The sequence below is a fragment of the Thunnus maccoyii genome, chromosome 4 (genome assembly GCF_910596095.1).
Source record: "Thunnus maccoyii chromosome 4, fThuMac1.1, whole genome shotgun sequence".
NCBI classification, from domain to species: Eukaryota; Metazoa; Chordata; class Actinopteri; order Scombriformes; family Scombridae; genus Thunnus; species Thunnus maccoyii.
In genome coordinates, this window is record NC_056536.1 from 6,298,208 (window position 1) to 6,311,184 (window position 12,977).

The 12,977-nt window shown below is 39.0% G+C and overlaps 2 protein-coding genes across 3 annotated transcripts in view; both read left to right on the forward strand.

The window, feature by feature from the left end:
• Positions 1-2,289: 2,289 nt before the first annotated feature.
• On the forward strand, positions 2,290-7,053 carry LOC121895002 (E3 ubiquitin/ISG15 ligase TRIM25-like). Its single transcript, XM_042407766.1, has 4 exons — positions 2,290-2,913; positions 3,766-3,905; positions 5,591-5,758; positions 6,345-7,053. The coding sequence occupies exons 1-4, from the start codon at positions 2,290-2,292 to the stop codon at positions 7,051-7,053; spliced, it is 1,641 nt and encodes a 546-aa protein (XP_042263700.1).
• A 1,008-nt stretch (positions 7,054-8,061) lies between these two features.
• Positions 8,062-12,977, forward strand: part of LOC121896221 (MICOS complex subunit mic25a-like) — an 85,329-nt gene continuing 80,413 nt past the window's right edge. The window contains exons 1-3 of one of the 2 annotated variants that reach the window (XM_042409967.1): positions 8,062-8,271; positions 10,639-10,750; positions 11,710-11,830. In XM_042409967.1, the coding sequence (XP_042265901.1) occupies positions 8,188-8,271; positions 10,639-10,750; positions 11,710-11,830 (317 nt within the window). In that variant the 5' untranslated portion in view covers positions 8,062-8,187. The remainder of the gene's footprint in view (positions 8,272-10,638; positions 10,751-11,709; positions 11,831-12,977) is intronic. The other variant, XM_042409968.1, reaches the window with a different exon arrangement.

Sequence of the window (12,977 nt, forward strand, 5' to 3'; positions counted from 1 at the left end):
CCATTTGGATTTGGATGAACTGACCCCCAAGTACACAAGGTGGAGCCAGAGATGACGACAACTTAATCCATTTGTTTGTTAGTAACTGTTTGCGTCTCTCTCTCTTAGTTTTCAAAGTAACTGTACATGTTCATGTGTGTGTGTGTGTGTGTGTGTGTGTGTGTGTGTGTGTGTGTGTGTGTGTGTGTGTGTGTGTGTGTGTGTGTGTTTTATTACCCTGTTTCCCTTTATACAGTATATTCAAGAATTCAAGTAATGGTGATATTGCCACTTTTACTGCTAAAACAGATTTGTTAACATGACATACAGCTGACATACAACAATATGTATGTACAACACAAAGTCATAAGATGCTATTTAATATACATGTGTACACATACACATGCATAGTTTTGAGTATGCTTTATCCTCTATGGTAGGACATTCTGCACTTCTGAAATATGCTGTAATTTAACATTTTTAATATTAATATGAGCATCTTGCAAAGAAAAAGATATTTAAATCATATTTTTGCTGTTTGTTTTCTAAAGTTGCAATTTGAATTCACTTCTTCAATTTGAATTCACTAAGGTGTAAAAGTGCTAAAAAGTATGAAAAGTTGAACATCTGCAGTTCCATGCCAATTTATCAAACTCAATCTGCTGATGGGGACTGCGTGAGATGGTTGAAAGCTCCAGAACAAGCAAGTAAGTGGACCTTGAGTTGAGACTGTTTCATCGAGTTTCTACCACTAATTAGTTTCTACTAATAATTCTATTTATTTATCTGCGAAGTTTTTTGTTACATGCTGTTTCATGCTGGTTCCCTGTTCTTTCCCAGGCCCCTGTTTCCCACACCTGCCTGCCAGATGTCCTTCCTGATGTCCTTGTCTCAAAGCAACACCAGTGTTTGTTGTCCCAAACTGTACTTACAGACGTGCTGACAAACATGTCAGAGTACAACCAGCAATGATGCATCATAATCTCATGTTAACCTATATAATAATGGAAAGATGGGATGCATGTGAGGAATGAGACATGCACACTATAATGAATGCTGTTCACTATGTTTGATAGTTATTAAGTAGGGCTTCTGTTGTTTGTTTCAACAGCCTGAAGAACAGCTGCAGTTTGCCAAACTGTTACATAATCACATTTTTCTGTAAACAAATTTATGTTCAGTCAGTGAGTAAACATCATCTATCTATTTTAGGAACTGAATGCTTCTATACTTCAATTTACTATATATGAGGTCCTATGTATTATGTGTTTGTCAAACAAGAACTTAGTATACAGTGCCTACACTTATTTTGGAAATAGTTGATGCCACCACTTTAAATGGTTTGCTTAGAGAACTCTCTTCACTTTCACTTTTTCCACTTGACTTTTTGTTGGTAGGTGACCTTGCTCCCTCAACTGAAAAGTATCTTGAAGTGCCACCTAGATTCTGTATTAAAACATAACAACACTGAAGGAGGTGGAAGTAATAAGCATTTGTCCCTGTGATGTTTACAGTCAACAGTAGATGTCTTGTGCATGTGATTCTACTGTGTGTAGGAAACCAGGTTCCCCCATTTACTGTGCATCCAAAAAGCAATACATACTGTAGATACAAAATGAACATAATGTTGCTGTTGGATAAAACCTTGAATCTGTTCAGATGTCTTCAGATTGAGCACATATGTTTTATGTTCTGTAAAGGTTTTTAATACACCTAATGAGTTATTGAACTCTCAAGCCTTTAACCTTTCTGATAGCAACTGAAGCTAAAACTAGTCAATTATCACAAATTGTGTATGCAGCAAACACGATTTCTCACATGTAAGATTTCCTCTTGCTTAGAGTTAGATTTATGCATGGTGGATCCCAGGAAAGAGGGGCTCTGATTCTCAACTTTAAATTGCTAAAATGAGTTCTGAGGACTTGATCATAATACTGTCATGCGTTGCATATTTGTACCATCAATAGTCCCTATGGGGGTGTGAATTCCTGGCAGCACAGCAGACTGGGCCTCTTGGAAAGGAATGCTGTCCTGCACACATTTGTGGATACACCTCCTGCTGTTCTGGTAAACAATAAAGGTTGCTCTCTTCCTTGTTTTCTCTGTATACTGACTGTTGTCTTTGTAGACTCACCTGCAGCCTCATCGAGTGAGACGACGAAACAGAGTGAAGAAGAGACAAAAGATAGCTTTAAGTACAAAGTTGTAGGTGAGGGAGAAAGGGTACAAGGTTTTAACAAGAAGAGTGACAAGAGAAGAGAAATAACCAGTAAGCAACAAAAGAAGCTACCACCACCATCACCTCCCATCATGTCTTTGTCCAAGTCAGAGGAGAAGCTAGCCCACGAGCTGAGCTGCCCGATCTGCCTTCAGCTCTTCTCTAATCCGGTGGTTCTTCCCTGTGGCCACAACTACTGTCAGGCCTGTATCCAGAAGACCACTGATGCCACGGACAAGAGTGGCAAAACACTGCCACGTTGCCCAGAGTGTCGTGAGGAGTATCAGGGTATAGATACCCTGCAAAAAAACTTCAAACTCTGCAACATCATTGAGGGTTACTTAGCAAGCGCACCACCGCTGGAGATTCAGCCTGAGACGTCCCAGAAGATGGAGGTTTACTGCGACCACTGTATAGATGAGCGGTCACTGGCTGTGAAGACCTGCCTGAAGTGCGAGGTGTCACTGTGCTCCAGGCACCTTCAGAGACACCACGAGAAGGAGTCGTTCAGGGCCCACTCCGTGGTGGAGCCCCTGACTGAGTTTGGGATGAAGGACTGTGCCATCCACCGGCGTCCCCTTGAGTACTTCTGCTCCAATGACATGACCTCGCTGTGCACCACATGCTTCATTGAAGGCCATCACAAGAACCATGATGTTCTCACCTTCACTGTAGCCGAAGAGGAGATGAGGCGAGCGCTGGAGAACCGCAGCAAGGTAGTTTCATTGGCTTCAGATACACTAACCTGAAATGAATTCTACATACACTTTTTCCTACAGTGTTACTGCAACAGTACAGCAGTACATTGTTTTGCAGTCATCCATATAGATTAGAGGCAATTAGAACAAGAGTAAGAGTTTTTAATTGGTATACTTTCACTTACTTTACTTGCTTCCAATTAAATACAAGTATAAACTAGACATTCTTTTAGTCAGTGCATGTACAGCTGATTTGTCTACAGGCAAACATACAATTCAATATAAATAAAGAATAGTGTTTCCAATATTAAATGAATAATGAATTAATATGTACTTGTGTACTTGTTTACTTTCAAGGACATTCCTATTTTCCCTATAATTACTACCAAATTATATTTCTCTTACTAGGAAACATTTTTAAATTAAAGCATTAGAGTGCGCACATATAATGACGAGGCTTTACTTTGTATCCGTGAGAAACAACAATGAAAACGTGACACAGTCAGGTTTTTAATAGAGTGGCTGGCAGCTATCTGGCACACTACCAGTGTTCTTGAGACTGGAGAATGATAAGAATGCATTAGTGATGAGAACAGTGTAATGACTTCTAACAGGGTAAAAGTGAGTTGTCAATTCAAGGTGACTGATTTGAATACTTAAATTACATCTTTGCAGAGTAGAAGTGCTAAACCATTGTTCTAAAAAGTCGCATCATGTTCAAGAAAGAAAATGATCATGGGCCTCTTGCATCATGCAAAGGGAATGACAGTGTGTTTTTCCTCGTTCCTTGATGATATGTTACAAGAAAAGACTTTCTTCCTACTGTACAGTGTCACAAAAATCTGAACTAGGTGAAATATGTGTTTTCAGGTGGTTTCCTGTAGGCTGCAGATGACAGAAGCTCTCCTGCAGAAGACAGCAGAGGAGCAGGGAGCCTCTGAAGCTATAGAAGACAAACTGGTCAACAAGGCTGTCTCAGTCATGGATGGAATGGCTGCACTAGTGGACAGGTAATGTACTGCACATGTGCTGGTATTTCTACTGCACTGAAAAGAACTGTGGTGTTCTAAAGCAGATATGATGATGTATTGAAAAATGCATTTTAAAAACATATTTGCTCAATCAGCATCTTACTATAAGCAACGAGGTCCATGAACATACAATTCTCTGCCAAAGTTGGAACAGTTTTGATTATTTTGCAAGAGAGATTTGCACCAATCAGGATTGACCTAGATTTGAATCAGAATCTGATGACATTGTGAGATTGTTGGATAATGGTGTTTATCCACTACCAGTCAAACCACAGTTGATCAAACCACAGTTACACAGTCCTGATGAAGCAGATTACCTGAGAAACTCTTTATAAATAATACCTAATGACATATTTTTTCTGAATTTTAACAATGATGCGTATTTAGTCATGAATATTTAATGTATTAGAGAAATAGTTGTGACAGCATTGGCTTTAAGAGCACAGAGGATGACTGGAACTTTCACCCTTTCACCCTCATCTGTTGACAAGAAAAACACAGTCTCAATCTTTTGGAAATGTACCACAATCTACCAAATATACACACACAAAAAAAGAGAAGGCTTTTTATGTGGTTATTACTGTAATGTTTTGTACTATAATGCCCTCTATGTGTGAATGATATGAATAATATATTCTACCAAACATGTAATCTTTATATCTCAAAAGCTTTAATGACATAGAAATATATACAACAATTTCTAGATAAAACTACAAAATAGATATGTATATTCCTCTAATCAGGTGAATTCAAATTAGTAAGGCAATGTTCTATGTTAGTGTTAAAAAAGGAGTTTTGTTGGACTACCACTCCTGTATTATAAATTACAGGTTGTTATATGTGTAAAGTCACTGACAGCACAATTTACGGTATGTGCATCAGATAACCACACCAGTTCCTCCCTCAGGCTTGAAGAGCAGGAATAGGCGGTGACTATTGTAGATTAAAATACACACCAAAACTATGTGTACCAGACATTTGATGCGATGAATCCAGTTCATCTGCATTTCCAGCCTGCTGGTAAAAGTGTTCAAATGTCCTGTTTCAATTATAAAATGCTGATAGCTACAGTAATCATTCATCTCATTATTCAGTATTGTATAATTCAATTTAATTACATGTAAAAACAAAAACAAAAAACTGTTTCTATACAGTATTTTTGTACAAAAACAAACAAACAAAAAAAACAGTGAGTACACCAAGAGACACTGAAATTCCCCACTGAAACTTAGTCATTCAGTTGATGATGACTAATTTGAGTGAGAGTTATCAGCACAACTGTGGAAGAGTACAGTCAATAGATTCTCAGAAGAAAACAAAGTACTTGAGTATATGAGAAGATACAGTACAAGGGCTGGCAGATACATCAAGGACAAAGCATATAACATGGATGGATACAGAAGTTAAACGTTAAACAATCACTGAGTCCTCCAATAAATATATAAATATGTGAAACAAAACTTCATAGTAAACAACTCAAACTTACTGATGTAAATCTATACTCTATGTGTCAGCCCACATACATGAGTTTATCTCTAGTAAGTAATAATAAAAAAGTGCAGCTAGTAATTGGAGGGGGAAATAAAGTGTATGGGTGGAACACCATTATAATAATGTGACTGGCTGGAGTTTTAGGTTTACCTTCCTTACTGTGTTGCATTCAGGTACAGGGAGCGTCTGCATCTGCTGTTAGAGGAGGAGCGAGGCCAGCGCAGAAAGAGCTGGCAGATTGGACTAGAGGCTCTGGCGGAGCAACAGCAGCAGTTACTGGAGGCCCAACGAAGTGCCATGCAGGCCCTCAATGTGACAGACACATGCCTCTTCATACACAGGTGCACTTTTGTTTTTAGACAGAAATATGTACTGCTTTTACAACTAAAATGAATAAATACAACAAATAAACTAAAATCTCTCTCTGAAATCGAGTGAAAGAAATATCAACTCAACATACTGCATTTTCACTGATAAATTGACAATGTTCTTAATTATGTGTTTACTGTATCTCATAGTATATGGATAGATTAGAAAAAACAGAGATTTGTGGAGACATGTTCCATTAAAATGTTTTTCAAGTCATTCATATTATTATCTTTACAAATTAAGGAAATATATATTGCATTGTACATATATTTTTTCAGAATGAACATTATTAGCTATTAGCACTTGTTAAATATAGTATAATAATGTAAAGGGTTCTTACATATACAGTGTGTGCAATCAGGTCCATACACACAAATTGTTTAATGCATATATATTCATAAAAATGTCTGCTGGCCCTAGATATTTTCACCCCTGTGCTTTTATGCAGCTTAACTAAGCACAGACATGTGATGCAGAGTAACAAAGCAGATCACATGCTACATACAGTAGCATGGTAAAACAATGGAAATCAACCCATGAAATGTTTCTGCTCTCCAGGTTCATGCTGATTGAGCACAAGCTGAGGGAAGTCGTCTCAGGCACTGTTCCCTCCAAGATCCCCTCAAAGGCTCCGCTCAACACCAAGCGTCTCCAGGCAGGTCTCAAAACCCAAGACTTCCGCTTAGAAATGTCCCGCCTCCTGGATTCCCTCTCTATCCTTCTCAACCCTCTGGACCTCTCCTTCAACCTCTGCACTGCCCACCCCAGCTTGATAATCTCCAACGATCTGCGCACGGTCAAGTACAGTTCCACTAAGCAGTCCTATGCAGAGCACCCAGAGCGCTTTACAACCGCACCCCAGGTCCTGTGCAGCCAGGGGTTCTCATCAGGTGAGCACATATGGGTGGTAGAAGTGGGGGCCAACAGCATGTGGTCACTGGGCGTGTGTTACAAGAGTATCCCTCGTCGTGGTGACCACAGTCGTCTAGGACACAACTCTGTGTCCTGGCGACTGCAGTGGAAAAACGGCAAGCTGACAGTGTGTCAGTCCTCCTGCAATGTGGCACTGGCGGAAATGGCCCATCATCCACTGAGGATTGAGGTAGCGCTGGACTATGAGGGGGGGACATTAAGGTTCCACAGCACCAAAGGGCGCAGGGAGCACCTCCATACCTTCAGGGCTGTGTTTAGGGAGCCGGTTTACCCAGCATTCAGTATCCACTCAAACACATCAGAGTCTTGGATCACACTGCACAGTGGGATGTGAACACAACAGCTTTAGTTTAATATTTCCCATGCAGAGAATTTATTTGGTTGTTCAACCAAGTAAATCCTCCCCCCACTAAAAAGATTTTTTCTCTGTATTCTTGTATTTACTGATTCCTTTCAAAACCCTGTATGGAAATACTGTAAAAAGTACAGATTGACTAAAAATTGTGCCAAAATGGTGCATTCATGTGTAACTGAAGTAGAAGAATGACTTCCTGACTCAGAGTACCAGAGGTATACAATGTTGTTTTGTGTCAAGTCCCACAGTTCAGAGCTGTGGACACAGCAAATCAGTTCTCAACCACTGGGAAACTAGGCTGTTTAATAAATGGCATGCTATTTGTTGTCTAGCATGACTGCATTATTGGCCTGTAACATTTTAGTCACGTGAGATAATTTGTTTACAAAAACTTTGTTTTTTATTTGTGATTAGGATGATTTTTGTGGAGTATATAGATCAATATAAGTGTTTCATAAATGAATTAGCTTTGTGGGCTTTTCTTTTTAACCTTTCTATCTGAGACGCTAATATTTAGCATGTTTCAGTTTTTTTGTGTTTGTTGAAAAGTAACCAAATGTCTAATGAATGTTGTGTGTTTGCCTTTTATTTTCTTTATATACTGTAAACACTGATGTGCGTAAACCCTGACATTTTGGTGGAATATGAGGCATGCTTTGTGTTTATGCTACAAATAAACTCAGATGATAATGTCTGTGTGTGTGTGTGTTATCAAAATGTGCATCCATAGTTGATATGGCCCTTTGACCACAGTTCATTCAAGGTTGCTTTAGTGTAGAACATCAAGGCTGCCAGGTTGGGCTGTAAATGGGGGACTATCAGCGATTCACCCGTTCTAATTTCAACGAAATGCACGTGCAAAAAACAGGTAGATAAATATTTTTTTAATGAATATTTCAAGTTGCCAACTGCACCTTAATAATACATCAATAGGAAAGCATGCTGTGGGATTATAGACACCTGTAAGAGGGGGATGGTTTAAGAAGAGTCTGGCAACCCTGATCCCATCTGTCACACATTCTGTCACTGGGCAAGATACTAACATTATCCCATGCTAGTAATAGTATTATACGAAACGTCATTAGAAAAGCTGTCACGTTTACACCAGAAGGCATGGGCTCGGGAGAGAGTACGACCAGAAAAGTGTCTTTCGGTGTCGATGATGAGGACAGAGTCAGGATTCTGCGGGGAGTAAAGGTAATGCTAATTTAGCTACTGATAAGCCGTGCTAACAGTTACTTTAATGTTAGCTACGCCTAGCTCTGTACTAGCTGGTAGCATGTTGCTGTACAGTAAGTTAATTTACCAGTTTATTCTCACTTGAACTAACGTTAGGACAACATCCCATGTAAGCACTGTTGAGACAGTGCGGAGGATGTAAAGTGATGAAGGGGCAGGATGATTTACGACCCGATTCATGCTATTTTTTCCTCACGCCAAACTTCTGTCATAATTTGATGTAGGTGGAAGTGTGTCTTGTTTATTGGCAAAGGAACACATCTGGCAGATGACTAACGCCTTTCAGAAACCTTTATGATCTTCTGGTAAATTCGGCATACTTGTTATCCACATAGCAGTACTAAATTCATTTGAAATGCCACATTTTTCATTGCAAACTAGCTACCGCGTAGCGTTTGCTAGCTACCGTAAAGATAAGGTAGTTAAGAGGCGAAACAAGCGTTTTTGTTGGCTAATATTTTGTTGGTTTATGTCAGTTGCACGTTGGGTGTATTGCGAAATTAAGTAATGATTCCCACAGATGTCTCATATGTCGTTGTTGTAGCTGTGAGGATGGTTTTTCATAACCAAGTTGGGTTTAAATGGCCAGATTCCCAATGAAGTTTGGCGTGCACTGTTGCCTTCCCGTGCTTTTGGAAATGTCGGAATTTTGTGAAGTGCAAGTCATGACCAACGATTGAAGTGGTAATACAATTGTATATGTAGCCAGAAATATTACAATACTTTGTGATTAAGCATTTCTAACGTAGTTAATTGTGAGGATGTTTTTTTTAAATCCATTCTGTCCACAAAAATGTATTGTAGCAGCTGAGGTATGTTAGTAATTATGGCTTCTATGCACGGGGGCTACACTATTTATCATATTAAAATTTATACGTCGATTCATACCTCTAGGCAGTCGTGTAATCACATGACAAAGATTTTTGCTGGATTTGGATTTGCAGAGATATTTGTTGCATTAACACTAAATGCTCCTAATTCCAAACTGCATGTGCGACAGGACTTCATGTCACAACATGAGGACCACTACACAGTCAGGGGGAATGGAAACAAAAGGTGGTTGAGGTTCTGACTTTGTTGCAGTGATGTGTACTAATACACGCTGTCCATCACACTCTGTTGAGTGTGGTTAGAGGTAGAGAACAATTGTGATGAGCACACCCAATAGTGGTGCTGGGTGTGGTCACATGTCTAACAGATTGTAAACTTTCAACATGAGGAAGTCAGTGAAGTGGTGCTTTTGTGCTTTGCTTTATCTTTAATCTTCTAAATATAGGCTGCTTTCAAAATGAAAGCTTAATGTCACACACACACACACACACACACACACACACACACACACACACACACACACACACACACACACACACACACACACACAGTAAGTCCATCAATGCTTGTAGAGTGACTGTAGCCGTAGTGAATTCCTTCTTCCTGAGATGTATGAGAATTTTCTTGGACGTTCTCAAGCCCTAATATCCAAATTTCCTGCAGGATATGAAGGCACCATCAGACCTAGCTATACTTGCGCAAATGCTAGTGAAGTTTGAACTACCAGTGGAATATAAATTAAAAGAATATGCAGTTCAAGCAAGTTTAGAGTTTATACTTTTTGTACTTGCATGCATCATAATGTTTGTAAAAATGTTTGTAAAAATGTCTCATAAGTCAAAAACGATAAGCCTCACAGTTAATGTTATTTACTAGCCCTGCCTTCCCATTCAAATGTTGTGAGTCATAGAAACCGTGAGTCAGTCACTGGTGCTGCCTACTGTGGTTCATGATGTAGCTATGTTTAACAATTTCCCTGGACACACACACACACACACACACACACACACACACACACACACACACACACACACACACACACACACACACACACACACACAAAGTAGAGATGCAGTGATCCATTGTATTCTGGCACACTTTGTGGGTTTATTTGTTTTGTCCCAGGCCAAAGTTACTCAGTACTTCCTAAATGATTATAAGAGATGAACAGATGATTTTCATTCAAATAAAGGACACCACACTATGTGCACAATGTGATTTATGCTCTAGTTAACGCTTATTAAGTTGTAGAAACTTGCAGACAGGCTTCTCATTGTTTCTGTTGTAAAGAAAACAAAGCAAAAACATTCGGAGCAATCTGGGGTTCAACTAAACACATGTATGGTCATTGACTGAAAACAAAGCTAATAAATTAGGCTTTGGTTTCTCCATCTCTTTCACTTCTTTCACTTGTTGATTCTCTGTCTCTAGTCTACCTATCCTTGGTCTTGTCTCTGATCTTTGTCAAAAATTGCTCTTCATCCCCTTGTGTAGCTGTCAGAGGATGTTCTTCAGAGGATGAGAGGAGTGGCCAACATCGCTCCAGAACGTACATCATCATCATCATCATCATCATCAACCTCAACAAGCCCTCAGAAAGACACAGGTATCCTGCACCTCAGTGTTTCCCACACAACAACGTTTGCTGAGAACAGAGTTAACTTAAAGATGATGTGTGTGTGTGTGTGTGTGCTGAAAAGGCAATAAAAAACTGAAACTCTGAGAAGTTTAACTTTCCGACACTTATAAACAAAATTACACAAATAAGCCTGGTGATGTCATCCAGGTTGTCTCTGCTTAGAGACTATAAATTTATAGCAGAAAGAATGTTTTGACCTGAATATAAGACAGCCCTAATTATAAAACAACCCCATTTCCAACACCTGTTTTTGGAAAGAAGACTTTTTGAAGATGCAGAGTACTTGCAGACAAGGAAAGTTTCCCAGAGATACTGTTAGTCTGAGGATAAAGTGGCACTCTCTCTCTGAAGTCTTGATGAATTAAATGTGAAATACTCACATTAAAGCGAAAAGTAAACCCCACATTTGTCCGGCTCGTCTATCAGTTGCATACTCGCACTCTTTCCTTTCTGAGTCTTGAAGCCGTCAGGCTCATTTTTATCTGGTAGTTAAGATTTGTCAGACTCTCTTCATCATGACGCTCTGTGACAATGGAGATTATTAGCAGCTTTACAGAAGATTCTAGTCACAGGTCTGTGTCTGCAGTCAAGATTGTGGAAGACGTTTTCAACTCATTTTCACTCATTGAGAATTTATTTATTGTGTGGCAGCAACACGTTATAAATACAGGCTGTCAGAACTTCTTTAAGTTAAATGAAACACTTTAAATGCTAACTAACAGACACAGTATTAATGGACTTTAGGAATATATGATATTGTGAATTTGTAATTGTCTACAACCCTTGACCCCAGAATAAAATATTGTCCTATATATTCGGGCCAATACACTCAGTCCTTGGATATTAAATCACACTATGTAATAATTCTTTCTGTCTTAGGGTTTATTTTAATACTAATACTGTACTGTACTCTGTCTTTGCTCCAGGTGCCTCTCGTAGTACCAGCTCAAGCTCTCGACCACAGCAGAGCTCACAACACCGAGCCCAACCCAGTTCCCAGTCCAGCACTAGCAAACCAGCCTCTTACGCCAAGGAAGAACAGAGGAGGTGGGTTGAAGAAACTATCGGTTTGTGAAACAGATTCCGATTGGCTGATTAGCTTTCAAGATGATTGTAAAACACCTTGTAAACTCAAACCTTTGATGATAAAGGTACCTTTATTAAATTGATGTGCAAAAATAACCATTTAAACCAAGATGTATGCATAGCTTAGCATTTACTTAAATTTACTTTATCTGCTGTTAAAGACCTCTGTTATTGCCAATATTGTGTTATATTTCATATGTTGTGTAGTGCCTAACAGTGCCTCTCTTCTTCTTTCAAATAATTTTAAACCACTGTGTCTGGGTTTTGTTTATCTTGCCCTGAAAAGAGTTAAATTAGGTTTTGGTCTTAACACTATACACCACACGCTTGGTCAAGAAAACTAAAATCAGTTGCAGCAGGGTAAGATGCCTCAGGGCAACACTGGCTCTGTTTACACCTGGTATTAACATCCAATGCGGGTGATCCGATCACAAGTGGACAGCTCTAAATACAGATGTAAACGTACCCAAGACATATTGAGGACAGACTGTGACCATTGCAGAGATATGAATTGGCTTATGCTCTCTCTAACAACTTATATATGCAGATATGGTGGAGCTTCCTCCTAAAATTACTGGCCAGAAAGTTTGCTAGAGCTTTTTGAGCAAGGGTATCACGTATCACTTACCATAAATAAAAACAAAACAAAAAATCACCTAGAGAATTTAAGCAAGCAAAAATAATAGAATGGACTGATTTGTTGAGCGACTTCAGTTGGAACCAAGAAAGAGTCAGTTATTTTGGGTTGGACGGCAATAATCAAAAATAGGGAGGTACTGATTGATAATTGAGAGATGGAGGTTAGACTGGGGAACAGTAAAAAAGTTTTGCTTATGTGTATTTTCTTTTTTTTTTTTTTTTCATCAGACAGCCTCCTTTCAATAAAGTTAAGGTCAGACTGGTTATAGGATGAGTGACATTTGGTTGCAGCCCTGAACAGAAAATACATTCTTGAATTGCAAGCGGTCAAATTAGTTTAAAAAAAAAAAAAAGTAATATAAAAGTAAATTAAAATTTTAGATATCACTTGAATCTTAGATTCAGCACATCTTAGATAGTCCATGTATTTGAGTGGTTTGAAATTTTTTTGTATGCTGCCCTCTTGTGG

Coding starts and splice junctions, on each gene's coding strand:
- LOC121895002 (XM_042407766.1), top strand. CDS start 2,290: ATGTCTTTGTCCAAGTCAGAGGAGAAGCTAGCCCACGAGCTGAGCTGC. Junction 3,906..5,590: donor ATGGCTGCACTAGTGGACAG/GTAATGTACTGC, acceptor TGTTGCATTCAG/GTACAGGGAGCGTCTGCATC. Junction 5,759..6,344: donor ACATGCCTCTTCATACACAG/GTGCACTTTTGT, acceptor TCTGCTCTCCAG/GTTCATGCTGATTGAGCACA.